At 42.7% G+C, this 25,320-nt stretch overlaps 3 protein-coding genes across 6 annotated transcripts in view; 2 read left to right on the forward strand and 1 right to left on the reverse strand.

The window, feature by feature from the left end:
- The first annotated feature begins 61 nt into the window (after positions 1–61).
- Positions 62–9,002, forward strand: slc35d1a (solute carrier family 35 member D1a). Its single transcript, XM_012828331.3, has 12 exons — positions 62–284; positions 743–776; positions 862–948; positions 1,274–1,341; positions 1,504–1,575; positions 1,695–1,763; positions 2,401–2,503; positions 3,349–3,441; positions 5,886–5,953; positions 6,105–6,183; positions 6,984–7,066; positions 7,320–9,002. The coding sequence occupies exons 1-12, from the start codon at positions 175–177 to the stop codon at positions 7,426–7,428; spliced, it is 975 nt and encodes a 324-aa protein (XP_012683785.2). The 5' UTR covers positions 62–174; the 3' UTR covers positions 7,429–9,002.
- A 49-nt stretch (positions 9,003–9,051) lies between these two features.
- On the forward strand, positions 9,052–16,624 carry mier1a (mesoderm induction early response 1a, transcriptional regulator). Of its 4 annotated transcripts, none has more exons than XM_012828382.3 (13): positions 9,052–9,194; positions 9,799–9,826; positions 10,728–10,873; positions 11,332–11,499; positions 11,802–11,925; positions 12,071–12,135; positions 12,228–12,300; positions 12,506–12,657; positions 12,926–13,007; positions 13,546–13,640; positions 13,807–13,934; positions 14,744–14,871; positions 15,527–16,624. In XM_012828382.3, exons 1-13 carry the CDS (start codon positions 9,186–9,188, stop codon positions 15,838–15,840), a joined length of 1,512 nt encoding a protein of 503 aa, XP_012683836.2. In that variant the 5' UTR covers positions 9,052–9,185; the 3' UTR covers positions 15,841–16,624. The 4 variants fall into 4 exon arrangements, with proteins under 4 accessions (XP_012683836.2, XP_031430974.1, XP_031430973.1 ...); XM_031575114.2 differs by having other exon boundaries at positions 13,888–13,934; XM_031575113.2 differs by having other exon boundaries at positions 13,549–13,640.
- Positions 16,625–25,135: 8,511 nt separating this feature from the next.
- The window catches only part of lrp8 (low density lipoprotein receptor-related protein 8, apolipoprotein e receptor), a 145,597-nt gene continuing 145,412 nt past the window's right edge, over positions 25,136–25,320 (reverse strand). Inside the window, exon 19 of the mRNA XM_031575118.1 lies at positions 25,136–25,200. Coding sequence (XP_031430978.1) covers positions 25,162–25,200 — 39 coding nt within the window. The 3' untranslated portion in view covers positions 25,136–25,161. The remainder of the gene's footprint in view (positions 25,201–25,320) is intronic.

Consider the following 25,320-nt stretch of genomic DNA (forward strand, 5'->3'; position numbering starts at 1 on the left):
ATAAGAAATGAAACCTTCCGCATAATGTCCACTGGGTGGTGACACAGCCTTGTTTTGAGGTAATCGTAGCTACGTAAATCTGTGTGGTATTTTGGCGGAAGTTCAGAGACGTCAGCATGGAGAAGAGGAAAGCCGAGAGAGAGGCAATGCTTTCAGAGAGATGAGGCATCTAGGATGGCGGACGAATCGCTCACGTTGTATTTAAAGCTTTTCGCCGCTGGATTTTATGGAATTAGCTCCTTTCTCATCGTTGTCATCAACAAAAGTGTCCTGACACATTACGGGTAGGTTTCCGTGATGCCTAACATTGTTACTCGTAGCTGAGTGCAGGATACATTTAGGCTAGGTTACCTAGTTACAGCGGACACTTACTTTGTATTTCAGTTTCCACTGATGACTTCGATTGTAATGATACATTAGCTCATCGTTTTAGTCCATGGGCGTTATTAACATGGAAATACTGCTTCACTTTCCGTTGTGCTGACACGTTTTTATCGTCAGAATATATATCATATTAGAAGTTGGCTATTTTTCCTAGTTGTTTAACACAATTATGTTTCTATGGCCAGATGAATGAGGCGTTCCTGTTTCTGATAGCTTAACCTAACCTTGCTGCATATTTGTTTTTTGGACATCAGAGTAGGCCTAATTTGTTCAGTTTTAAGTCGAATGAAATTGATCGGTCGTTGTGCGGTTCCGTGTTAGCCTAATGAGTATTAACAGCATCACTTCTCACTTTTAGATTTCCTTCTTCAATATGCGTTGGGATAGGTCAGGTAAGTGCTTTTTCATGTTCCTTTTTAATTTGGCTCCCATGCTGAAGTCAAAAAGAATGTCTGAGTATGTGTCTGTTTTTCATAGATGCTGGCCACAGTGGTCGTATTACGGGTGGGAAAGGTCCTACGGGTGATCACCTTCCCCGATTTCGATCGAAGTATACCTCGGAAGGTGAGAGGCTACTGACCATTTTGCTGATACAATGAGTGACCGTGATAGTGAGAAGTGAATCTCATATTAATATGTATGACAACGACAGACCTCTCCATATCCTGGCTAAATATTTGACACTGGTATTCGACAAATGTTGACACTGTTTAGAGTAATACCATTCAAACGATCTTCCCCCATCAGACCAGACAGCAAGTCATGACTTAAAGTCTGGGTATAACCATACTTTCCCTTACCATCAGAATGTTGCCTTCCCAGTTTCTTTTCAATATATGATGGTGAATCAACATAGTCATCTGTTTAACGTTCTCTCTTTGTATTGCAGACATTTCCTCTACCTCTTCTTTATGTGGGGAATCAAATAACTGGACTCTTTGGAACAAAAAGGCTGAAGTATGTTTGTTTGGTTGACCATTGTTATCCACACCATACTCGTAGTTTTGACAGTTGCATCAGCACGGAATCAAATGTTTTTCAGATTTATCCACTCACAATGATGCATTGTTCCGTGGTTATTATGGTTGTGTATGATCTGACTGTGTTTTCCTTTCATAGTCTGCCCATGTTTACAGTCCTGAGGAGGTTTTCCATTCTCTTCACAATGCTCGCCGAGGGCTTTCTTCTGAAGTAAGTGCCATGTCTCCATATGGCATTGACCAGGCAGCTGACACAAAGTGACTCTTCATTGCACACATCATTGCAAGTCCACTCTGTTTATTCACTCCTTTCATCTTTTCCATCCACAGGAAGAAATTTTCTCGATCTGTTCAGCTCACAGTATTTACTATGATTCTGGGGGCTTTTGTAGCTGCAAGGTAAGGAAGAGAAATATGTTGAGATACTAATATTCCATTCTATTTTATTTATTGTCTGTATTTTAGTATTGTCTGTATTCCAGGCCTCCCAAAGTCATCCTGTGATTTCTGCTTCATTAGTGTCCTAATAAATATCATCTATCAACAACATTTAGTGACAAGATCATAGTTCGATTTAAAGCAGTAGCATTTTAGCATAGGGCAGTCTGACGTTGACAAGGGATAGACAAGAGATTAGTGACATCAGCAAAGATTCATTGGCCTAAACAGAGACAAGCTACTGAACAAAAGCAAGCTGCATCTTTAACAGACTTTCGGTCTGAAACAAATGTATTGTATATATTAGTGTCTTGAAATGTGAAACCCATAATAAACAAAAACGAAAGGATGAAACTAATGAAACCACTGGTGAAACTACCTAAAACTAAACAGAAATTCCGATTGAACAAAAAAGTATTATCAAAGTTAAAAACGAACTTGAAAACGGAAAAACTATTACAACCTTACAACTATATGAATCAGGAGGGATGAGTAGCCATTGATATTAGTATAAATGAGCCAGGAAACAAAGAGAATTCAAATGTCTTTACAGTGACAAAAAGTTATAATGTCTTTTGTTTCTGTGTCTGTTTTGCAGCGCTGACCTGTCATTTGACTTGGAAGGATATGTGTTCATTCTGATGAATGATGTCTTGACAGCAGTCAATGGAGCGTTTGTAAAACAGAAGCTTGACTCAAAGGTAAGAAGTGACAAGAGATTGCAAAACATTCCATACGTTTTTAACACTCCAACTCTTATCCCTGTACTTCAAGAATGTCGTCTTTCTCACAGCTATACAAATATGACTGCAAAAATGGATGTGAATGTGTTTTTTCACTGTTGTTGTTCCGAACAGTTAATTCCCCATTTATCGTGGATTATATGCAATTGTAAACAAAACAGTTTGTTTAGGTATCGTATTGAATTTTTTCTGTTGATATGCTAAGTTGTTTGCTGTTGTGTTGAGAAAAAAAACAGTTATTTTACAGGAGTACTTGTCTAGTGAAGTGAGATATCAGAGTATGCAAAGGTCTTCAGGGAGCCTAAGTTCAGATGTAGCCTATGTAACTAGCTTATGCAAGTCACTTAAGATCGATGTGCCTGAAGCATAACTTAAAAGCATTTATAAAGTGTGCTGCTGCCTGGATGGTTTGGTACAGAAAAGGACACACGTCTGAGCTAAAGATGAGGGTTAACATTTGTGAGTGTTGCTTATATTACCACACAGACATGGGGCAGAGTCACTTTGGTCACATGTTACCTATTTAAAGCCTGTTGACACCATGGTCTGCTCTCACGCTGGCTTTGCCACTGCTTAGACACGCACGCACACACACACACACACACACACACACACACACACACACACACACACACACACTACAGGACTTTTCTGTACGGAGGAGAACCTTCATAACATCTGCACACAGGGTCAGAGGCTCCTGTCTTAAATATTTTGACCTACAAGTCTCCGTCTGTGTTCCCTTCTCTTTTTTTTTTTCTTCCCTCTCCTCATTCCTTACTCCCCCCCACCCCCAACCCCAGGAGCTGGGAAAGTATGGCCTGCTGTACTACAATGCTTTATTTATGATCCTGCCAACCCTTCTTCTGGCTCATGTCACTGGAGATATTGACAAGGTAAGAGACTGTTGTCTTCAAAGAGATGGGCCCTTCGCTTATAAATCCCCTTGCAAACAAGTCTGTGACCTGACAGATTTAAGACCAGACAGGACAGCGGTACATTTTGTTTGATGTGACCCAGTCACACTGAACCCTAATATACGGGAGTGGGTGAGGGGGGGCACGTGACCTCTGTGGTCACTAAGTGTAGCATTCAGCGCTGTCAAAGATTAAAATGACATGATGAATGTGAATACCTTTATGACCACTGGTGATTTGCAAAAGAGTCTTACTTGACAGATGTACTTCTTTGCTCACATGTCCCTGTGTAGTGCATCCACCCAAAAAGAAGTTATCGGTAGGGGATCTGGCCAGCTTCACACTGGCCATCTGTGTGATTTAAGGGAGGGCTACTCTGCCCCAGGATATGTCTTCACAGGGTGAGGTCATATATCAGACCCTTTTAGCACTTATAAATTTGGCTGAAGGGACATTCCTTCCCCCAAATAAAGCCTAAATGAGCTGCTTTAGAAAAGTGAATTGGAGATACAAGCAGCGTATTTGGACTACTAAGATACTGTAATGGTTGTCCTATCCTGCTTGGTAGCAGCAGTGGAAAGTGTAATATTTGTAATGCTGTTTTGCTCGTCGATGTTGGTTATTCTGTAACTGAATCTTAAACTTCGGAGTATTGATCCAGATGACTTAGACCTGTACAGTTCTTCTGTAGAAGTCTAAGTAAGCACCGCATTTTGATGAATCATGCTTTTGATTCCCCTTCCAGTTTTCTGTGGAATCCGTGCAGTCAAATTCATCAGTGTGGTGTGAGTGTGCTGGGCCTGAGGCCTGAGGTGAATGGTGTGTTTTATTGGGCAGAGCCCTGCTCAGGGGGTAGGCCCCAGCTTGTTTGGCATGAGGGGAGAAGGCGGGGAGTAGGCTGCACAAAGCCACCATTATGCCAGCAGCCGCAGCAGCTAATGACTCCAATAGCAGAGCTCCAGAAGTTTGCGCACCCTGGAATGTTTTGCTCTCTGTGCTGATATCCGTCTCAGTCCAGTGCTGTTTCAATGCTTTGTGTGTGTTTGACAGACCATTTTTTTTTTTTATGGTTGCAGTAAAGGCATCTAAGCACTAAAAGTCTGTAAGATGGTAAATAATAAACTGTCACTCATTTATTGAGTGCCCATAAGGAAGTTTACTAAACTTTTATATGATGTTTCATATTACAGACCAGCATAGAGTTGACTGGCAGAGTTTGGGAACCTTTTAGAAATGTCCTGGAATTTAGCATTTACAGCATTGGATTTTCCTTATGTAAGTGACTATAATGGCCATAAACACAGTATGGTTAAACTCAGACTTGTACTCTCCGATTTGAAAATGCAAGATATACCAAGTATATATCAACTCATGGTTTAGGTAACTAAACAATTGGAAGTGGCTTAATTCAAATGTGTAGACCACAAAGTAATTGGTATGGAAGTGTCAGAGTATGAACCGAACAAACTGGATACAAAATGGGGAAACAGAAGAGAAACAAACATGAATCCAAATTATCCAGGTGAAGACAAACTGCTACGTTAAGAGTTCAAAGTCCCTTTTCCCCAAAACGCTCAGAGTACACCTAGGCAAGTGTAGACTTCTCAACGAGTGGTAAAACACAGGGAGAGGATGTTGATTAGACCAATGATCAGTAAACTGGGGATACTGAGCGCTGAATGGAGTTGGGAAGCTGGAGAAGGAGAGCGCAAGGTTGTCACAAGAAGCATGCTGAGACCACCTTGTTTGGGTTTGTTCTGACTTTAGTGTGATTGCTGTGCCCGCACACATTCAAACAAACCAAATGAATGGGGAAAATGATACATGACGTGGTTTTAAATAAACCTTCTACCTACCAAACTAGGTGTGAGAACTGATAATGCCAAAGACTGCATTTCTTCTTGGAGGAGTACATTGATTTACACGCAACATGACTTAGTCGTTCATATGAAACATGCTGCAGATTTGCTCTGAAGCTTGAAAGCAGATTGGCTATGATGGGCCTATAACAAAGGCAGCACGTATTCCACACAGCCAACATCTGTCAATATTGAAGCTAAGTAATGCGCTTCTCTTATTGAAATATTGCAAATCCATGGTTAAGTCTATTACTGGGTTCCCATCAACCAGTTTGAAATTATGATTCTGAGTAATGACTAAAAGGTCCTACCCAGTTTTCTCACCCGTCAAGAAGAATTTCAGGATTAACGACATTTGGAACCTTTTATAGATCCCTTAGCATTGAACTTCTAAAACTGGATTATCAAGCCCATCACTGCCCTTCCCTGTTCTCGCCACACTGTATTCCAGAATACAATAGACACTTGCAAAGCAGGTCCAACCCATAAAAAAACTGTCTGTTGCCATCATTAACCTTGAACATGACTGTCCAATAAGTATTCTTGTTCTTGCTCTTTTCCTAGGCTTTGGACTTCACGGAATGGTCAGATGCCCTATTTGTCGGTCAGTTTGTTATGTCTTGTATCATGGGGTGAGTATAACAAGACAAAGCCTGTCTGAGCGCTTCCCTTGTGTATAGCAATGCCAAGCCCATCAGGTTAAACTAGATTGGCAAGTTTTTTTTTTTTTTTTTCACGATAATATTTCATAATGTAACAGGCTTTCTCTGGGTGATTTTGTAGGTTCGTCCTAATGTATTCCACAGTACTGTGTACACAATACAACTCTGCACTAACAACAACCATCGTTGGTTGTGTAAAGGTAAGTCTTAGACTTCATTAGTTACTATTGATCATCTGAAACAGTGTGGCACTGAAATGACCATAATTCTTTTTCAAGGCTGAAACCTCATTTTAGGAAACACTGGACAGACCATGAAAGGGCCAGATACCTTACACTAATTTGTCTATTCATTAATTTGATTTGGATTTCCATTCAACCACACTTGATCATTTATTGAATTGAATTGAGGTTCAAAACACGATGGAGTACTATTATTCAGCAAGACTGGCATTAACTTGCTGGAAATGAATGTGTTGTGGCCAACTTAGTCATTTGTGGGAAAGACTATGGATTTGAATTAACTGATTGGGACAAAATACCACTCCAGAGTTTGGGAAATATTTATGAATGTGTGTTACTAGGTTGCCACCATGCAATAACAATCTCATTGCCTGCATTTCCCAGATGTTACAAAGTCCCATGTTACAATATTGTGGCCATGACTTAAAGATATACCCGCCAAGCATTTGTATCCTATTCCTAGTTCTTGTCCACAAAATATCTGTAGTTACTCAGGATATTACCTGGTCTCTTCCATAACATTCTTCACAGAACTGCAGAGAATAACTGTCATCAGAACTTTCATTATCTACATTTACCATTGATAAATGATGCAGCAATGTGTGGTTAAATATTTGGCCAAAGTATTTGCTTTTGAACATAATTTGGCTTCATACCGAAAGTGCTGTGTGACCAAAGGACCCAGTGCTTTTCCGGTCCGCCATATGGAATGTGTACATTCCTCTCTCCTCTCTAATTGTTGGTTCTCTCTCACGCAGAACATATTAGTGACCTACATCGGAATGGTGTTTGGCGGGGACTACATTTTCTCATGGACCAACTTCATTGGTCTGAACATAAGGTACTACATATGTTTTTCGTCTTCCCATGTGTATAACTTTGTTGGTTATGTCTCAATCCCTTGACCACCAAATGTGGCATTGTATGTTTTTCCTTACCTAAGGTGGGTAGCCAGAGTTCACGTTATGTTGGGGTCTATGAGATAGAAGTGTGTCTTAAAGAATGCTGTGCTGATGTCGTTCCTGTTATTACTGTTGACAGCATGTTTGCCATGTTAATCTGAAAATGCTCTTCCCTCTTGTATGTGTCCTCAGCATTGCAGGCAGCCTGATTTACTCATACATGACTTTTACTGAAGAACATAGCAGCAAGCCGAGTGAAAGTGCTGGAAAGCTGGACGCAAAGGGGAAGACAGCTGTGTGATATACACTGGAGGACTTCTTTACTATGGCACAGTGTATGCATGTCTCCTCCTCTTCTCCTATTTCCCCTCTTTCGGGTGTGTGTGTGCGCGCTATCGGCATTGCTGAGTAACATGCCCATTGCTGTCAGCATGGATCACGGCAATTCAAAGAAATGACACCCATCTGCTAATACTGCCAGATACTCTGGAAGACATGAACTGTCTCCACAAACAGATTCATTTGGTCACTGTTGTTGGGCCACTGTTCTTGCTGTCTGTTAAAAACAACACAGGAGAATGGTTTTTAGACATGTGTTTTTCTTTGTCCTCTCAGGCTTTTATTCTGTTTTTTTTTATTGTTACATGAGATTAATATTTTAAATAGGTTTTATTATTTTCTGTTTGTTTGAACCTGTCATTGCTATTTAAAAGGGAGACACTGTGCTGTGTCCTGTTGGGATTGTCATGTTTGCGGTAACCAGTCACCAAAGGGCTTGAATTCTTTCTCTGTGACGTCTATATGGAAAAACCCTTCAAGTCCTGATCAGCTGGAATTTGAGTTCGTCACATCTGTCTGTCTGTGCAAATACGTGAACAAGAATGTTCTTGATAATCTGTTCTGAGATTAGCTGTTCAAGAAGTTGAACGTTTGTTCAGAACTCCTCAAAATATCATCTTCGGTTTTAGGACAAATACATCATGACATTTTGATGGGAGCTGTACCCTGATTCTTTTTTTGTGCTTATTTTTAAAAATGTATATATATGGAGAAGTAACGTGCAGTTGGCCTATGTTTTATTTTATTTTATTTTATTTTATTGGTATTCTTGAGTGTTCTGTTTTATTTTGGTACAACATGGTCTGTTAATTGCACTTTTACAGTTTACAGAATCTTAGGTGAGTGTTTTTGTAGTTGTGTGACGTTGGAAAGGGTAAATAAATGTATATTTAGACTTGCCTTAACCTGTAGCAACACTTGGGAGGCGTTGAAAGGGTACTTTGTCTCAACCATGATGTGACCATATTTATACAGTACTTATGGAATGTAATCAATGCATTTGACTCCTAATCCAAGACTCCATCCCAAACTCCTAAATCCAGTTAGCAATTGTCATAAACTGGCTACAACTTTTTGGAATTGGATGAGGCCTACCAGTGTTAGTTTTCATACATTTGTAGTCTTTCAATGTATTCAGTATGTCTGATTTTAAGTGATGTTAAGGCTGGGCACATGGTACAGAATTTGTTCAGATTACTTGAACTTCATGTCATGTTTGTAATGATGTGCTGAATCTGCACAGTCTGTTGAAAATAGTGCCCTGAAGAGAGGCCTGCTTTTAACAGTTGACCAGATTTTGTATGTGGAACAAAAACCTGGCCTTGGTTTATTCCTTTTTTTTTTTTTCTTTTTTTTTTTTACAAAGATCTTTCTTTTTGTATAGAGATCTTTTTATATTGTGCGTTGAATGGAGTGCACTGTTCCGTTTATCCCTACGTGATGACATGTCGATCTGACTGTATGCACAGACTCAGTAGAACTTTATTATAATGGAACATGTGTACAGTACTGAAGTAAAATACCTCAGTAACACGACCCCGCTGTTGTGTCTCCTGCTTCTGTTTCAGTTCAGGTTGTTGAGTTTTTGAGGGTTAGTGTGGGGCTTCTTTGCCAAGGGCGGCAGTAGTGAGCTATTACCTTGAAATTCGCTGTACTCAAAATGCGAGGGAGAGACGAGAGTCCATCCGGGTTTTTACCCTTGTTAGCCAAATAGCAATTATGGCGGAGGTAAGGATTCATTCTTGAGAGAATACATAGATGAAATAAATTCATTAACTTACAACAGGGTCTATATAAACGTTGAATATTGTATTGGCTTTTATTCTTTGCAAGCGTCTATATAGACCAAAGCGTACACAGCTGACTTTAGCTAGCGAGTTAGCTAGCTAAGTTATGTATACTGGAACTTGTTGCGTTGATGCTGAGCTATTAGCGAGCAGCAAAACACCCGCCACTTCAGGAGAGTAAAGTTTATAAACGTGAAGACGCAACTGGTCACGATAAACAAACATGAATTAATTCTGTGAATTTGATGAAAACAATAAATTCAACTAGGATATTACTTTCATAAAATGAATTTGCAGACCACAGGTTGTGTAGCTAAACGTTACACTCGTAAGAGTAACAATAAATCTAACGCTTATCTGAATTTGTAAGTTAGTTAACTTCATCTCAATTAGCTTTTACGTTAATCTGAATTGACCTTCACTTTAGATAAACATAACGGTACGTTGGTTGAAATTGGTTTGCTCTGCTAACCACAGGTGCGCCAGCGCCTTTTTGTTTACGCAGACAATGATCATATCTAATATTAGCCATTGTTTATTTACAGACCTCAGTCGGCAGCTCAACTCCACCAGGTAAGAGTCTTTGTAAAGCTAACTTAATTTTTCTACACTATGTAGCAAGTTTACAAGGATAGTTAGCTTAGTAAGCTAATTGTAACGGTGTCCACCTAAATGAATAACAAATAGCCATCACAGTAAAGTTAAGTGTATGGAGCGCTACCAGTTTGGTATGGTCATTCGCGATATGTACCCAATGCGAGTATTACATTTAATTGACTTATAGGACAGACCAGTGCAGTTAATGTTACGGCTTAGTCTTAACATTACCAAGGATAATCCGAACTAAGTAAGGGATAACTGCCGAAGAGGTGTCCAAAAATATTGGATAAGGCGAAGCAGAGGAGTTTCCGCCGCCATGTCCAATATTCTCGTATAATGGGACACTTTGAAGGCCGTTCTCCCGCTTATACCCCTGATGCTACACATACATGTAGGCATGCATGTATAGCCCACTAATAATACATTTGTGTCTATTTAAAAAGAAGCCAACTGGTTTAGTTCGTAGTACTCCATTTTTTAGTCATGGAGAAGGACAACATTGGATAATTAGCTAGCTTGATTACAATGGATTTCATTGTTTCTAGCTGTTTCGGATTCTATACTTGCTAGCTAGATCCCTGGATAAAATGTCATTATGCCTCCGGGGTATAACTGCGATTAATGTTAGAAGTCTAAAGTTAAACAGACTAATCAACTTAACTTGTAACGTAACCAATGAGTGATATACTTGTGAGTTACTGGCGAGGCAGTAATCGAAGTTGTAAAAAGAGAAGAATAACGTTAACTAGAAACTCCATGAAGTTTTGTTTTAGATGAAATTGAACTGAGTGCAATAGGTAGCTACCATTCTTAGTTCACTATCAAGTGACTTCAAGGATTCAAGTTTGTTGATTTTCGATGTTCGCTACATCAGGAGGTGGAGCTGGCACCGATGACTACGATTTCGACCCGTCTGCTGATATGCTCATTCATGATTTCGATGATGAGCGAACACTGGAGGAAGAGGAGATGCTGGAGGGGGAGACAAACTTCATCGCCGAGATCGACGACCTTGCCAGAGTGAGTGTGACGGGAGCTGCTCCATACATTACATTTTAGCACGAAATGATTGCACATTATATCAAGCTCACAGAGGTTAGTTCATTTACATTCATTACAACATTGCCTAATTAGGGATGTGATAAATAATGAGTTACCAACGTGTTTGTAAGCTCTAAAATCTCTTTATCCGCTTTTTTACCTTGTGCAACAATGAGCTGAAGAACACTATTGTTGAGGAGAATTAGAGCAAGCAGCTGTTACACCTCGATCATTGGTCAACATCTACCATATTCATAATATAATATATAGACTATGATATGTGTGTGTGCATTATGTGCCGCTGTTGGAAGTAGAATATGACAAACCCTTTGCACTTTTATGTGACCTATTCATATTGGTTTTGTAAAACAGATTGGTAGTTGATCTACTCCCTTGTTTTTGATGTCCCCCATGATTGCCTTGACTCTGTCCATCAGGAAGGCGAGATGCCCATTGAAGAGCTGTTGAGTATGTATGGCTATGGCCGATCTGGAGAAGAGGAGGAGGAGGAGGAGGAGGATGGCGAGATTGAGGAAGATGAGTCAGTGGAGGACGGGGAGAATGATGAGAGCAGCAGGGGCACAGATGAGCCTAAAAGAGCCATGGTATGTCACCTCAACCTTGGTGATTAAATTATCACTTTGATTTCTGTCATTAAATGGTCAATTTGCATGCTGCACAGTGCATATTAGGAGCATTTAAATGTTGTTGTTTTATTTTTAAAGGCATTACAGTAAATATAAATCTATCTCTCATACACCTCCTGCTATCAGACCGTCCTTAACAGTGTAGTGCCTACCGAGATAGAGAGACGCCACCCTCAAATAGACAAAACATAATCTTTTAGAAAACACATACAAGTCATACTTGTGTTAGGGAATAACAGGCTGTCTCTGTGTTCCATTAGGACGATCGAGTGAAGGACTCTTCTGGACTGGAGGAGGACGTCCAGTCATCTGGCGATGAGAGGCCTTTACGGGGACACAGCACAGAAAATCTGATGCGACCAAGACCTCGCAACTACTTTGAAGGTATAATCATATAGACTTCATAACGTCAACATATTACTGTACTTTTACAATGTTATAGTCTTTGAATAGGTTTGTTCATTTGCACGCTAATACAGTAAAAAAAAAAACATGATGAGACTTTATTATTTATCTCTTCTGATTGAAGGCAATGATGGTGAAGATGAGTCTGAGGAAGATGAGGACTATGTTCCATCAGAGGACTGGAAGAAGGTAATGGAGTAACACCAGAATGTATGTGTGCTGAAGAGAAAAGACTACGCTTGGGTGAGAAATGTAAGGATGAGTTTGTGCTTTGTCTTCAGGAAATCATGGTTGGGTCCATGTACCAGGCTGAAACACCATCAGGACTCTGCAAATATATAGACAACGAAAGAGGTAAGCAATGGCATGCATCAACCTCACTTGAAATTGGTTCGCCAAGTTTCCAGTTTCAGGAATGTGAATCGCAACATTTGATATTTGTGAAGTACTACAAACTGATGCCTTAATGCTGTTGAAGGGCGTTACGCGGTTCACTTCAACGTTACTCGTGGTTGTTTGTCATTTGTTTTTCTGGGTCTCTTTCTCTCCGCAACGCTAGTGTATGAGAATGAAGATCAGCTGCTGTGGAACCCCGAGGAGCTTCCCGAGAGTGAGGTGATGGAGTTTCTATCCGAGGCATCCAAACGCACGGGAGAGGAAGCAGGGGTGGACGCCATCCCAGAGGGCTGCCACATCAAAGACAACGAGCAAGTAAGCACCTCCAAAGAAAAAACGACTTAAGTCGATCTTTTGAGCAGGAACTGAACCTCCAATTTGTGGCAATGTGTTTGGTGTTCTCCATGGTAAAGAGAAATATTTCTGTAGTGTGATGGAAAAGTGAAGTGGGAGTAGCAAATATGAAGAAGCTTAGGCCAACCAGTGAAAGGGCAGCGATACTTGCTTTCACTACTTGTGTGCAGCTAGCTCTGACATGGAGAGTGCAGTCGCTCACATGCTTCCTTCTCTCCCATTTCATCAGGCTCTTTATGAGTTAGTGAAGTGCAACTTTAACACGGAAGAAGCTTTAAGAAGACTCAGATTCAACGTGAAAGTGGCGCGAGGTATGAGCATTATGTTTTTCTTTTTGTGTGCTGTAATCTCTCTTATTATATTGTAGTGTCTTTGGGTCGGCAGCACTGTTTCGATTTGGCCAAAGGCCTTTTATTATGATACACGCTAAACTGGAATTTCACATACATCAGTGGCACAACAGGAAGGGATGTCACCATTCACCATACTGACGGTTAACGGTGGACGAATAACATAAAACTAATATAGGAGGATAACACCAGCATTTAACAGCATAACACACAGACGAAATTATAAACAATCACACACACTTCGACTAGACTCAAAAGGGATACACAACGGATACACAACCTGACCACTACAGCACAAACAACACAACATCTGATGCTTGCTGGGAGGCTACGTAACAGTATCTCACTCAGAAGTTCCATTAGCCCCCCCCCCCCAACACACTACAATATAAATATGAATACAAAGGACTGCAGAGAAGTATTCCTTAAAACCGGATTAAGTTCTTTTAATACGTTTAAAAAAAAAGATTACTAATTTCAAACGTCTCTCTCTTTTTAGAAGAAATTTCAGTTTGGACAGAGGATGAGTGTCGAGGTTTTGAACAGGGACTTAAAGCATATGGCAAAGACTTTCACTTAATACAGGAAAACAAGGTAAGCTTCTGTCCTTCAGTTTGTGTTGTCTGATTGATTCATTGTAAAGTATGAAAATGTCAAATGCATTGCATCACATTTATTGGTGTGTCAAGCGTGTTGTGCTTGCTGTGATAACACTTGTTTTCTTTTTTAGATAATTATTGTGATGAATTAAATTTTTCAGGTGAGAACTAGATCTGTAGGAGAATGTGTGGCCTTGTATTACATGTGGAAGAAATCTGAGCGTTATGATTTCTTTGCACAGCAAACCCGGCTTGGGAAAAGGAAATACAACCTTCACCCCGGCATCACGTAAGTCCTCTCCGGTCAGATCTCTCTCTCCGCGCTCTCTCAAGCATGCCAGAGTTAGTGTACAGATGGGCAGTCTGAACTCACCGAAAATATAAAACCCAAAACTGTTTTTCTTGTGGTTTTAGAGTAGCCCGTTTGATCCCATAGCTCCAACAGTATCAATTATAAATGTTTTTCGTCAGAGTCAGTACCAAAGGAAATATCCCATGGGAATTTTCACTCAAGTCTTTAAACAATTGTTTGCCTTGTTAAGAGACCCATCTGGCTGAACACGCTACTCGTTTCGCTGTTTATTCAGTCCACCATTACGGCCCATAACTAGGCTATTCATTTGAAACTGTCATGCTGCCTTGTGGGGCCTTATTTATAGCCTCTTAATGTTATGCCACACACATTGCCACACATATCATTGCCACACGCCACACACCCTGTCTGATCAGTATTATGTTTAACGGACCAAAAATGTGTGGAATGAAGTTGCATAAGTGCTGAGAGTGTACGGGTGCATTGACATGCTGAAGATACTGACAGTATTGTCTCCACAGTGGTGGTGTGTGTATCAGTCACGTGGGCACGGGATTGTGGAGGATCGTGCATATCTGCACATGTTATTTAAGAACACATCTGTGTGCATTTGCTTATGTATGTCTGTTTGTATGTGTATGACTGAAATGTGTACTTATGATTGCTTGTGTATCTTTGTACGTGTGTGTGTGTGTGTGTGTGTGTGTGTGTGTGTGTGTGTGTGTGTGTGTGTGTGTACGTGTGTGTGTGTGTGTGTGTGTGTGTGTGTGTGTGTGTGTGTGTAGAGATTACATGGACCGTCTGCTGGATGAGACGGAGAGCGCTGCCTCCAGTCATGCAGCCTCTCCCCCTCCCACCACGTCCAACAGCAGCAACAGCCAATCTGAGCGAGACGACTCCAGCACTCACAATGGTAAGGACTTAAACACCTCACATCAGAGCCACCCAGATCTACCCCAAATCTTTTTGCTTCACAACAGCTGATGTCAAATTATTTAAAGTCCAGAGATGAAAAGGATGCTGATATATTTTGAATCACATCTGTGGTCATAGTTTTTTACAGTACAGTATGCTATAAGAAATAATACAATAGTTGGAATAGTTTCATCAGTATTATCAGCATGCATGATATATGCTATAAGAAATAATAAAAAATAAAAAGGAGGTGTGTAATTAGTATGTGCCCTGAAATTAGCAATGTTTTTTCACTGAGAAACAAGACTGCAGGGTCCAAACTAGGGGTGTGCACGGATAATCGAATATCTGTATAACCATTTGCAGCATAGCTATTTGAATGCTAGCATCCCTATTCGGTTGTTCTGTACATGGGGAGTCGGCAGAAAATATGGGATACTTTAGCTATACTCACTTCAAATAATTGCATTGTTAATTAGTGGAGATGGTATGCATACTCACAACAATTTTGGTGTTTATTTGTGGAGTGAGATGTCCAATCCTATGTTTACAAACATTGCAGTGTGTGAGTGCTAACTGGTGGCCGAAATCCTGTTAATAGGCACATCTGTTGTCCAAAGCCAACTTTGAACCCCTTTGTGTGCGTGGCATAGGTGTAGGTAGCCACTCCATGGAGGAAGCGCTCTCCACTCCGGGCGACGCGGCCCAGCCCAATGGATTGAGCGTCTCCTACGAGCCCCAGGGTACAACAGACCAAGAACTGCAGAACCACTCCAGCTCCGACAGCAGCCAGACCTCCTCGGGAACCGGCCCAGCCAGCACCAGACAGGAGGAAGAGGAGGAGGAGGAGGAGGAGGACGAGGAAGGGTCAGAGAGGCCCCTGAAGAAACGCAGGACTGACTCGGACCCTGATGCTCAGGACGGGGCCCCCAGGGAAGCTGTGGCCCCCCAGCACAGGACAGACTAGAGCAGTGACTGAAGCACGCAGAGCCACCTGGCGGTTGTCTCTCCGTGCCCTCCCAAAGTACCATGTCCATCCCTCAACCAGCAGCACAGCCCTGTGTCAGTTCGCAGGGGACTAAATCGCATTGTAATGATGTTTTTCCCATTTGTATAGAGGAGAAAACAAGAAAAATTGTCCTTATTTTTGTATTTGATAGTTATTTATATTTTTTATGTGACAGTTTTGACAATTTACTTGACGTGTGTGTGTGTGTGTGTGTGTGTGCATGAGATGAGATGAGATGGGTGTACATGACAAGTGTGAATGACCAGAGGTATGTGAAATTTGTTTCCTTTGGGGATGCTGGATTTGAAAATGGCACTAAATATTGCACTTTGTCTTGGTATTTTTTGTCCATGTAGGGTGGTTGGTGCACCAGTGTGCGGTGACTTGGTTCAGCAAGACCTATTTGTAATGTTTGGAGAGGACTAAACCAAAGGGCTGTTTCCTGGGATGTGTTTGTTTGTGGCTTCAGCATCAGTTGATGTCCAGTCTGTCACCAATTCTGAGGCTTTTTATTGCAAAGCCGCTTTTTTTTTTTTTTTGTCTTTTTTTCATAACTCTTCCTTTGCATTTTAGTGCAGCTGCTTTCTGTGTTATATTTGTACTGTAAGAGTCTTGTAGTGCTTTTATACAATAAAAGAAAAACCAGACGGATGTATGCTAAATTATAGTCTTGATACTGGCGTTCTGTTCTGTTGCATTTTCAAATGTGTATAGTTCAATAAAGTTCCTCTGCATTCCTGTTTTTGTGGAGATGTGTCGGATCATTTGTTCACATAATTGGTGTTTACAATCTTGTGAAATATTTTGGAACCTAAACTGGTAGAAGATTTTGTAGTCAATTTGATTGAAGTGTTCTTACTTCTGAAATTGTACTGGATATTACTTTGCGTGTTACAAGCCAACCCTCAGGAATGGACCGATTTGTAAGGTTATTCCCCTGGTAATGTGTAGGTATTCTTAGAAGACAGGGACGTCACATGGTTGGCCCTGCCTTCATATACACCATCGTTTTTAATCTCTGTTTCCTAGGACCTCTAGAATCCTGTCTCCTCTCTGCCCCTCTTCGACCCCTATGCCTCCTCTGACTCTTGGCTGCTAGAGCTGTTTGTTCACGACCACAGCATCAGCAACCACTATTCTCATCTGCCCTGCTGGTCAAGGGCAAATATCCAGGGAGGCCAGTAGCAGGGCACACAGTCCAGCTTGCACTCACTGATACCTCCAGGGTCGCAACTAAGAGTACATTGATGCACTTACTAATACCTCCAGGGTCATAGAAACTAAGAGTACATTGATGCAGCACACTGTTCAAAAGACAAGGACCCATTAACACTTATTTTGACTAACAAATAAGTGACTGTACTTTGCTTACGAGGGAAACTTTTCTTATCCTTGTACCAGACACAAGGTGTCTTGAGGCGTCTAAATATCAGAATTCTTAATCTAAACATTTGTAGTCAGTGACCTTGCTACTGCACACAAACTGGACTCTTTATTATGTTATTCCCTAAAGCATGATTGGCCTTGATTCTTTAAACTACAGAATTGTGAATGTTCTACAGCTAAAGGTTGGTAAACAGACCACAGAGGATACATTCTTCTGAGGTGAAAAGCCAGAAAAGAGTACAGACTAAAGACAATAAATGGCAACTAAACTGAGCTCCTAAGTTCTTAAAGCTTACAACTAATCAACAATATAATATCTTCTCTAACAATATAAACGCCATCAATGTCACCAAGAGAGAGCATCTTTGTACAAAATGCAACTTTTAACAGTTTTCCCCATGAATACGATTAGTATGGTTCCCTCTGTATTTCCCACACAGTAGTTTCTGATGGTTCTGTGTTAACCTTTGTGTAAATGTACATTCCGTGGTGGTTTTTTAAGACTCATCATAACCTGTTCCCATTTGTACCAGCAGATGGCAGTCTTACTCTATATTGTGGACAAACCTATGTGTGTGAGAGTGTGTTCACTCTCCCCTTAATAAAGAAAAGAAATCAGTCTGGATAAGTCAAAACTGAGCCGCTATAGGCTTCATGATCCCGAACACAGCAAGTATTAAGAGAAATATGAAACCTTGAGTAGAAAAGCCTTTTGTTTGTATTGTCTGAGTCAACAAAATCATCTTCGGCAATCGTGCGCCTCATGGACGACGGGATCTCAGATTACGTCTCTCTGAGGCTGCCGGAGAAATAAAAAGCGACTTCCAGGAAACTAGCTGAGAAAAGGAGCGTTTCTGAAGGACTCCCAAGGGACCTCTAATGTGACTGAACTCTCTGCTGGCAGTGGCTCCAAACTGATGTGTGTGCACGTACATACACACTCTCACAAACCCAAACGCTCACACTCACACACACACACAGTCAAAGCCCTCAGCCTCATCCAACAGAGCCTATGGTATTGGGTGCACAGCGATAATGAGTGGCAGTACTGGGGGAAGATAAGGGAGATTACAATAAAAGCGTCTGATTCGGGTGGGATGCAAGGCAGCCACAGGAGCGGGAGCGGGAGCGGGCAGGGAAAGTAAGTGACAGCTCCCGCGCCAATTACTGTGTGGAATGAATGAATCACATCACAAGGGGGACGAGGGAAGAGAGGAGGGGCAGGGAGGGAGGGATGGAAGGAGGAATGGAGGGAGAGAGAGAGAGAGAGACAGCGTGAGAGGTCTTAATCCCCCTATTCTCCTCTCCTCCCCGCAGATTCCATTTTACTTGGCGGCATCCCCCCAGTGCCCTGTTTGTGGTGCCCTCCCCCGTGTGCCCAGAGAGACGCTCTGCCAGGGGAGGGTGGTGCTTGTAAAGGCTGGGTGAGGATTAATTAACTCTTAATGGCTAGAACTTTCAGAATGCCCCCCTACCCACAACACACACAAATGCATAGGCCCACTGCACTAGAATTGGCCATGGAAGGCTGCTCTTCATAGTGTGCCGCAGAGGGCACTGCGTACTGCTTACTGCATACTACTCATTACAGTGAGTTTGCTTAGGGGAGATGCTAAATGCCATTAATAATGCCCAAATAAAGAGAGAGGATGGAGGAATTGTGCAGAGGTGGCAAACCCTCCCTCTCCTGTCCTCTGTGATAGCATGGGTCAGGGCACGGAAACAAATGGGAAATTAATCTTTCATGGAAAAGGATGCCAACAAGATTAATATGCTGTTTGAGGATCCTGCTGTTTGGTTCTGCCGTCAGTAGCACCCCTAGCCACTGGGGGCAGTAGAGGATAAGCAAAGATGGGCACATTTGAATTGAACAAACATTGATGGATTGAACTGAATTGAAAAGATATAACTTAAAAAGCAGACAGACAACTAAACACACTTCAGCAGATTATTCATTTCAGTGTCACTTCAGTACTCCTGTGTGCAAATAAATGGATTTATAGTCTATAGCATCGTCTAAATAGACTTAAGTAGTCTCTCATTAATATACACAGTACATCTTTTTGCAGACCTGTTTTAATCATCTGTATTTATTGATGATAATAAGAATAAACTTGTGCAGTCATTGGTGTGTGGTGTTTATTGTGATTATTTAAGCTCCTAAAGGACTTCTATTTTGTATTTTGCCATACAGGCAAAAATACAATTTTAAACATAGTGTTGAAGGACACCTGAAGGAATGAGAGCGAGTGGAGGCTGTGTGACCTTGCGGGGTTGCCCACAACAGCTGCTTTGTCAGGGGCACTGCTGGCATGCAGTAACAGGAGGGGGCCAGAGTCATCGCCGGTGTCTAATAGAAAAGTGATTAAACTGCTGATGAAGTGGTCCCTCTCTGTGATGCCCCACCCAGGCTGGCTAACGCTGTGCCACAGACACACATGATGAAGGGGTGAGGACACCTGTTCAGAGGGACGAGTGACATGTGAACCCCCCCCACCCCCCACCCCCCAAAACAATGGCAAGGACACGCCCTCCCAGACTGGCAACATGGAGGCAGCTCCTGCAGAAATCGCATCCATCAAAAATCCCAACCGCCGCCGTGACTCTGAAGGGTCCACCGAGGGGAACGCAACCCCCCCCCCCCCCCCACCGCCACCTCTCTCCAGGGGCTCGTGGTGTTGGCCAATCAGGCAACACAGAGGTAGGAGCGGCTCGTAGGATTCCATCAACCCCAGCATGTTAACAGACAAAGAGCCACCTCATCTCAAGAACACGGGAGGCACTCTTAAGCGGAGAGGCTTGAAGTGTTACCACAGCAACCGCTACAAGAAATCGAGTCGAGAATGGAGACAAACAATAGGACACTGGGTGATAGGGGATGTTTTTTTGTTTTTTTTACAATTTAATATATCAATATATAGAGATATTTATCAACAGCTTGATTTCATAGAAATATGAGTGAGACCATTTTGGCATACAGTTGAGATTTTTCCACGTAAGTACAGAATTTGCTAAAGTTAAATGCCCCCCCCCCCCCCCCCCCTCCCCCTCAACCCTCCCACCTTCTAAGGACACACAAAAGAAACAAAAACCACCAACCAAATAAAGAAAAAAAAAGGTAAAATATACATGAACACAAACAAGGCACCAATAAATTAACTGATAACACCTCTTTCAACACGTAACAACAGAACTATTAAATAGAATTAAATACAGCATGAACATCCTATAGTCTGCAATGCTTTACGGTTAAAAAAGCAAAACAAAAATTAAAAACAGACAGGAAAGGAATAAAAACACTTTGGCAGATTATTAATTTTTAGTTACAATCAAGTAGTAAAGAAATCCAGTGCTCCTGTGTACAAATAAATTTATATATGGTCTACACTCTGTTTTCTCCTTTAGACTAATATATACATCTTTTTTACAGAAATGTTTTAAAACATTATCAAAAAGGTCTGCTGTATGAAAACGTATTTACAAGTCATGATTCAAAACTATTGGACTGCAACGATCCTCCCCAATCCCCCCTGCCCACCCCCCCTCACCCCATCCCCACCCTATGCCAACCCTCAACAACTCTTAGTACTCATCCACACAGTGCAGAAGGCTTCTTGAAAGGTTTGTGCAACAAACAGCGTACAAAATGTCTCCTTTATGGCTGTGGAATGAATGTTAACCGAGAACACTGAATGTTTCCCTCTGGAAAATGACAGCCCCACCCCTCTCCCTCCCCCCCTCCACAGTGGAATCGTCCTCCACCCAATTTCCAACGTTTTCCGCTTTTTCTTAAGAAAAAAAAGGAGGAGCCTGAACATGTTTTTTTTTTTCTTTTTTCTTCAAGTAATACACATTATGGAAACAGAATCTAGTTAAATAAGGACAAATAAAAGGATGAGTATCACAGTCACCAAAAAACAGACTGGAAATGAACAAATCATACGAGGGAAACAATAACAGTAGCAAGGAATGTCACTGAGGTTAGAGGAAGAACACCCAACATTATGGAGCAATCACAAGACATTCCTTTCACAGTCCCAACACCCAGCCGCTCGCTTTCCCAGGGCCCGACCCTCAGGAGATGTTGAGGTCAAAGATGATGGTTCAGTTCAGTCCAGTTCAGCCCAGCCCAGCCCAGCATAGCCCAGTCCAGTCCACTCGTCCAGATTCGTCCTTCTGGTTTGTCCAGTGTGTGTTTATCATTTAGGGGGGAAAGATAGCCCTTTCAGAAGCACTGTGTTGATTTCGCTTGGAAACGCGGAGTGAGTCAGTGAGTGAGTGAGTGAGTGAGTGAGTGAGTGAGTGAGTGGATGAGTAGATGAGTGAGTAAGAGACAGGCAATCAGGAGCACTAACATTAGTAGTGATGGTGGAGAATGATGGAGCAGCATGGCTTAGTCTCTCTGGCCTGAGACGAAGCCTTCAAATATGCATAGAGTCACAGTTAAATGAGAGGGATGGTCAGCTATAGTGTTTGCTAGCTATCACCTAGCGAGTGGCTGCAGTATCAGATGCACCTGGCTCTAGGGCAATGTTCTAGAGTCTTCTGGAGAGACAGCATCATCAGTATCGTGGTTTAGGCTGCACAAGCTCAGTTACAGTGAGCTGCACACTGCTGGAGATGCTCACTTATTACTTGATCAAATAAATCAATACAAGCAGAGATTCTCCGCACCTCGCAAACACAATGACTGAGGGTCTAATACACGCCAGAAGTGCCACAGATACCGACCACTGAGGCCAACCAGAAAACCAGCTAGACAGAGGGAGAGAAAGAAAGAAAGAAAGAAAGAAAGAAAGAGAGAGAGCGAGAGAGAGAGAGAGAGAGAGCTTGAATGAATTGTTGTCTCAACATATAAGACTGCTTGCTCACGCAGAGCCAATTCTGTGGGCACACATAAAAAGCACACACAGCTTTAAGAGAAATGTCAACCAGTGGAGCATCATAAAAAAATTATGAATATGTAAAATGACACTTTTATTACAGGCTAACTATTCCACAGTAGCCTTAAACCCATCCACAGATGGCTGTAGGTGATGGAGTCATTGCTTAATGATGTTCTAGCTGAGTGCCAAAGACAAGCATTATTCGATTCATACAACACCCCCCTACACTCTAGAATATTCCCATGTGATTGCAGCCCAGCATATTGCCTTTCTGAGGCTGCTCTCAGGCCGGGGTCAGAGCTTAACTCAATGCATGATGAATAAGCATTGATGGATTGGCTCAGGACAGACTGCACGTCAGCAGTACCGAGTAGATGGATGTGTCTGCAGCCACTGTTGTGGTGCTGCCACCTATGGTGTCTGAGTGGAATTACACTTTGTCATCTTCCACAGGCACCACCAAACAAAGAAACAGTGAGGGTGGAGGGCGAGGATTTTGTTTGAGGAGGTCTGTTGGTCTGACACCCAACCTAAACCCTGGCTCAAGATCCAGTACAGTAATACACACACACACACACACACACACACACACACACACACACGCACACTAATGTGTGTGCACGTACACACACACACACACATACACACACACACACACACACACACTCACACACACACGCACACTAATGTGTGTGCACGTACACACACACGTACACACATACACACATACACACACACACACACACACACACACACACAGCATGATTTTGCAGCCCACAGTGGCTCCCAGCAAGGTGTTTCTGATTTCAGATGAAAGCTTGAGGATACACTCACAAGTTGCATCACAGGCAGAATGCAGCCAAAGCGGAGGCGAACAAAGAGAGCTCTCCAGATGCAAGACCACCCACCCACACAGGCAGGCAAACACACAAGCCACACAACCACACACACACATGTGCACACACACACACACACGCACATGTGCACACACACACACACATACGCATGCGCGCACTAGAGTCAAATCGAGCTGCGCGCAATACTGAGACCCTCTACTCGCATCAGAAACAGCCCCTTCGAATCGAGCCTCCACTTAAGGATCTGCGATGCCTTCCCGTCTTTGCCAGTCTGCCTCCCGCCCTGCACAAGTGCTCCAGCTAAAGTGGCGGCAGGCTATCTATGTGCCGGGAATGTTCAATTAACAGAACACCATGTCCGGCGTCAGAATGACCCGAGCATAGAGCAGATAAATGACTGCCCATTCATCTTGCCGAGGGGTCTGGACAGCGGCCCCCCGATCAGATGGTCTAATCCAGGAAGCCTATATTCAGGACGGTGTCTCATCTCCGCCTCACAGCAACGAGCCACAGCCCCGGCACACGGCGTGGGCAAGCTGTGATCTATGGCCGCAATCAATCAGGCAATCAGCGCATGGCTAAGGTGAAGGCGGATCTCATGTTCCACGCAGCCAACAGAAGCATGAGGCCAGAGGTGACCACAGAAAGATTTGCTCTGATGTATGTAAGCGTGTATGTGTGAGAGAGAGAGAGAGAGCGTAGCCGAGGTTCAGAGCTGTATTGAATGCTCTCAAAATGGAGGTGACTGGAAATGGAGAATTCTCAAAGGCGCTACTGGAAGGAATCGTATTAAGCGTGTTGTGATATTGTGTACTGACGGCAATATCACACCGTATGTCACCGCAGTCAAAAGGAACAAGTATGTCTCTGTCTTTTTTTTTTCTTTATTTGCTGGAAGAAAAGGCTCCCTGGAAGTATGCGAGCAGAGAGATATCTGAAGTCCCGGGAAGACTCTGATGATATGTACTTCTACGTATTTGCGGAGTTTGTGTGTTCTACCAGCATGGCATGCCTGACAAACTCAGGTAAACACACACTGACAAAGCGAACTGCCAAACCTGAAAATGGTCCTACTTCACGCTTGGGAGTTGTGAGGGACAGAGCCTAGTTCCACTCTGGTATGGAAGACAATGGAGAAAGAAGCCAGTCTAGTCCTGGAAGAGTTATCCAGTTTCAGTCTTAAGGTCAAAAGCCTAAGTTCTTGTTCGCTCTTTTATTTTCCAGTGTCTCATATTAGCGGCTCAGGTTAAACTGTCTATGTACCTCTGTGCTTTTTCAGGTTCCTTTGTAGTAGCTACTCATTACTAGCGAATGAATACAAATCCCACACACACACACACACACACACACACACACTGAAGTGTATGACTGGATTACAAAGTCTAAAACCCCCATCATCTCCCCTTACACAAAGCCCCACCCCAATTCATTATCTAACTTTTGTGTACCTCTGATGCCAGCAGAGCAGATTACCCATAAGCCTCTCCCCGGAGTTCTGCCCTGCTGGGTTCCCGTGGCGATGCCCTCTGGTGTGTGCGGCTGCTCGCGCCTTTGCCGTGCCCACACAGATACCCAGGCATCGGCGGGCACGGGCTTATCATATTTACACCAGCAACGCAACCAAACGCCACAACAGCCGTTTAATACAAACATCATTCAAATACACAAGGCCAGCTCCGAAACAGCTAGAGACTGAAATCCAAAGAGTGTTAGCCACTGTATGTCATTATGAGGTTAGTCACCAGCAAGCAGTCTGCACCACTACTACTACATAGAAGGGGAAGTAGCACTAACGCTAGTTGTTAGCACTAGCGGTAGCCGTAGTGGTAGTTATCGACGTGGTAGTAAGTATACTAGGTAAGAGGTTACTGTGCAGTACCGTATGTTAGGATGGCTACTCTCAGAGACGTACCCATGGAGATGTACGCCGACATTACAAGGTAGGCCCCCTCCCTTCCCTGTCGCTTGGCTGGTTTCGGGAGGCGAGGGGAGGAACACGCCAGTATGTTCTCTTTAGAGTGTGTGAGTGTCCCCTGCTCTCTGGCACCTTGCCGCAGGAGTGTGGTCTCCCCAGGAGACGGAGAGGGGGAGAGAGGGAGAGAGGGGTGGGGCGAGGATGGGGGTGGGGGGCGGGGAGGGAGGAGAGCACCTCAGGGGAATCCGTCGTCCTCCAGACTGAGCGCCACGCGCTGCAGAGAGCAGATAAAAGACCATTAAACACACGGCATGGATAGAGAGAGAGAAAGACAAAGAGAAAGAGACAGACAGAGAGAAAAGGGGAAAAAAAAGATGAAAACAGACAGACAGGG

Source organism: Clupea harengus, chromosome 10, assembly GCF_900700415.2.
Source record: "Clupea harengus chromosome 10, Ch_v2.0.2, whole genome shotgun sequence".
Taxonomy (NCBI): domain Eukaryota; kingdom Metazoa; phylum Chordata; class Actinopteri; order Clupeiformes; family Clupeidae; genus Clupea; species Clupea harengus.

What these genes read in the sequence shown, in the direction of transcription:
- slc35d1a (XM_012828331.3), top strand. Translation starts at nt 175, where the DNA reads ATGGCGGACGAATCGCTCACGTTGTATTTAAAGCTTTTCGCCGCTGGA. An exon ending in GTTATGTCTTGTATCATGGG is followed by an intron (nt 5,954 to 6,104) that starts GTGAGTATAACA and finishes GTGATTTTGTAG; the next exon opens with GTTCGTCCTAATGTATTCCA. An exon ending in CCATCGTTGGTTGTGTAAAG is followed by an intron (nt 6,184 to 6,983) that starts GTAAGTCTTAGA and finishes TCTCTCACGCAG; the next exon opens with AACATATTAGTGACCTACAT.
- mier1a (XM_012828382.3), top strand. An exon ending in CGGCAGCTCAACTCCACCAG is followed by an intron (nt 9,827 to 10,727) that starts GTAAGAGTCTTT and finishes TCGCTACATCAG; the next exon opens with GAGGTGGAGCTGGCACCGAT. An exon ending in CAACGTGAAAGTGGCGCGAG is followed by an intron (nt 13,008 to 13,545) that starts GTATGAGCATTA and finishes CTCTCTTTTTAG; the next exon opens with AAGAAATTTCAGTTTGGACA.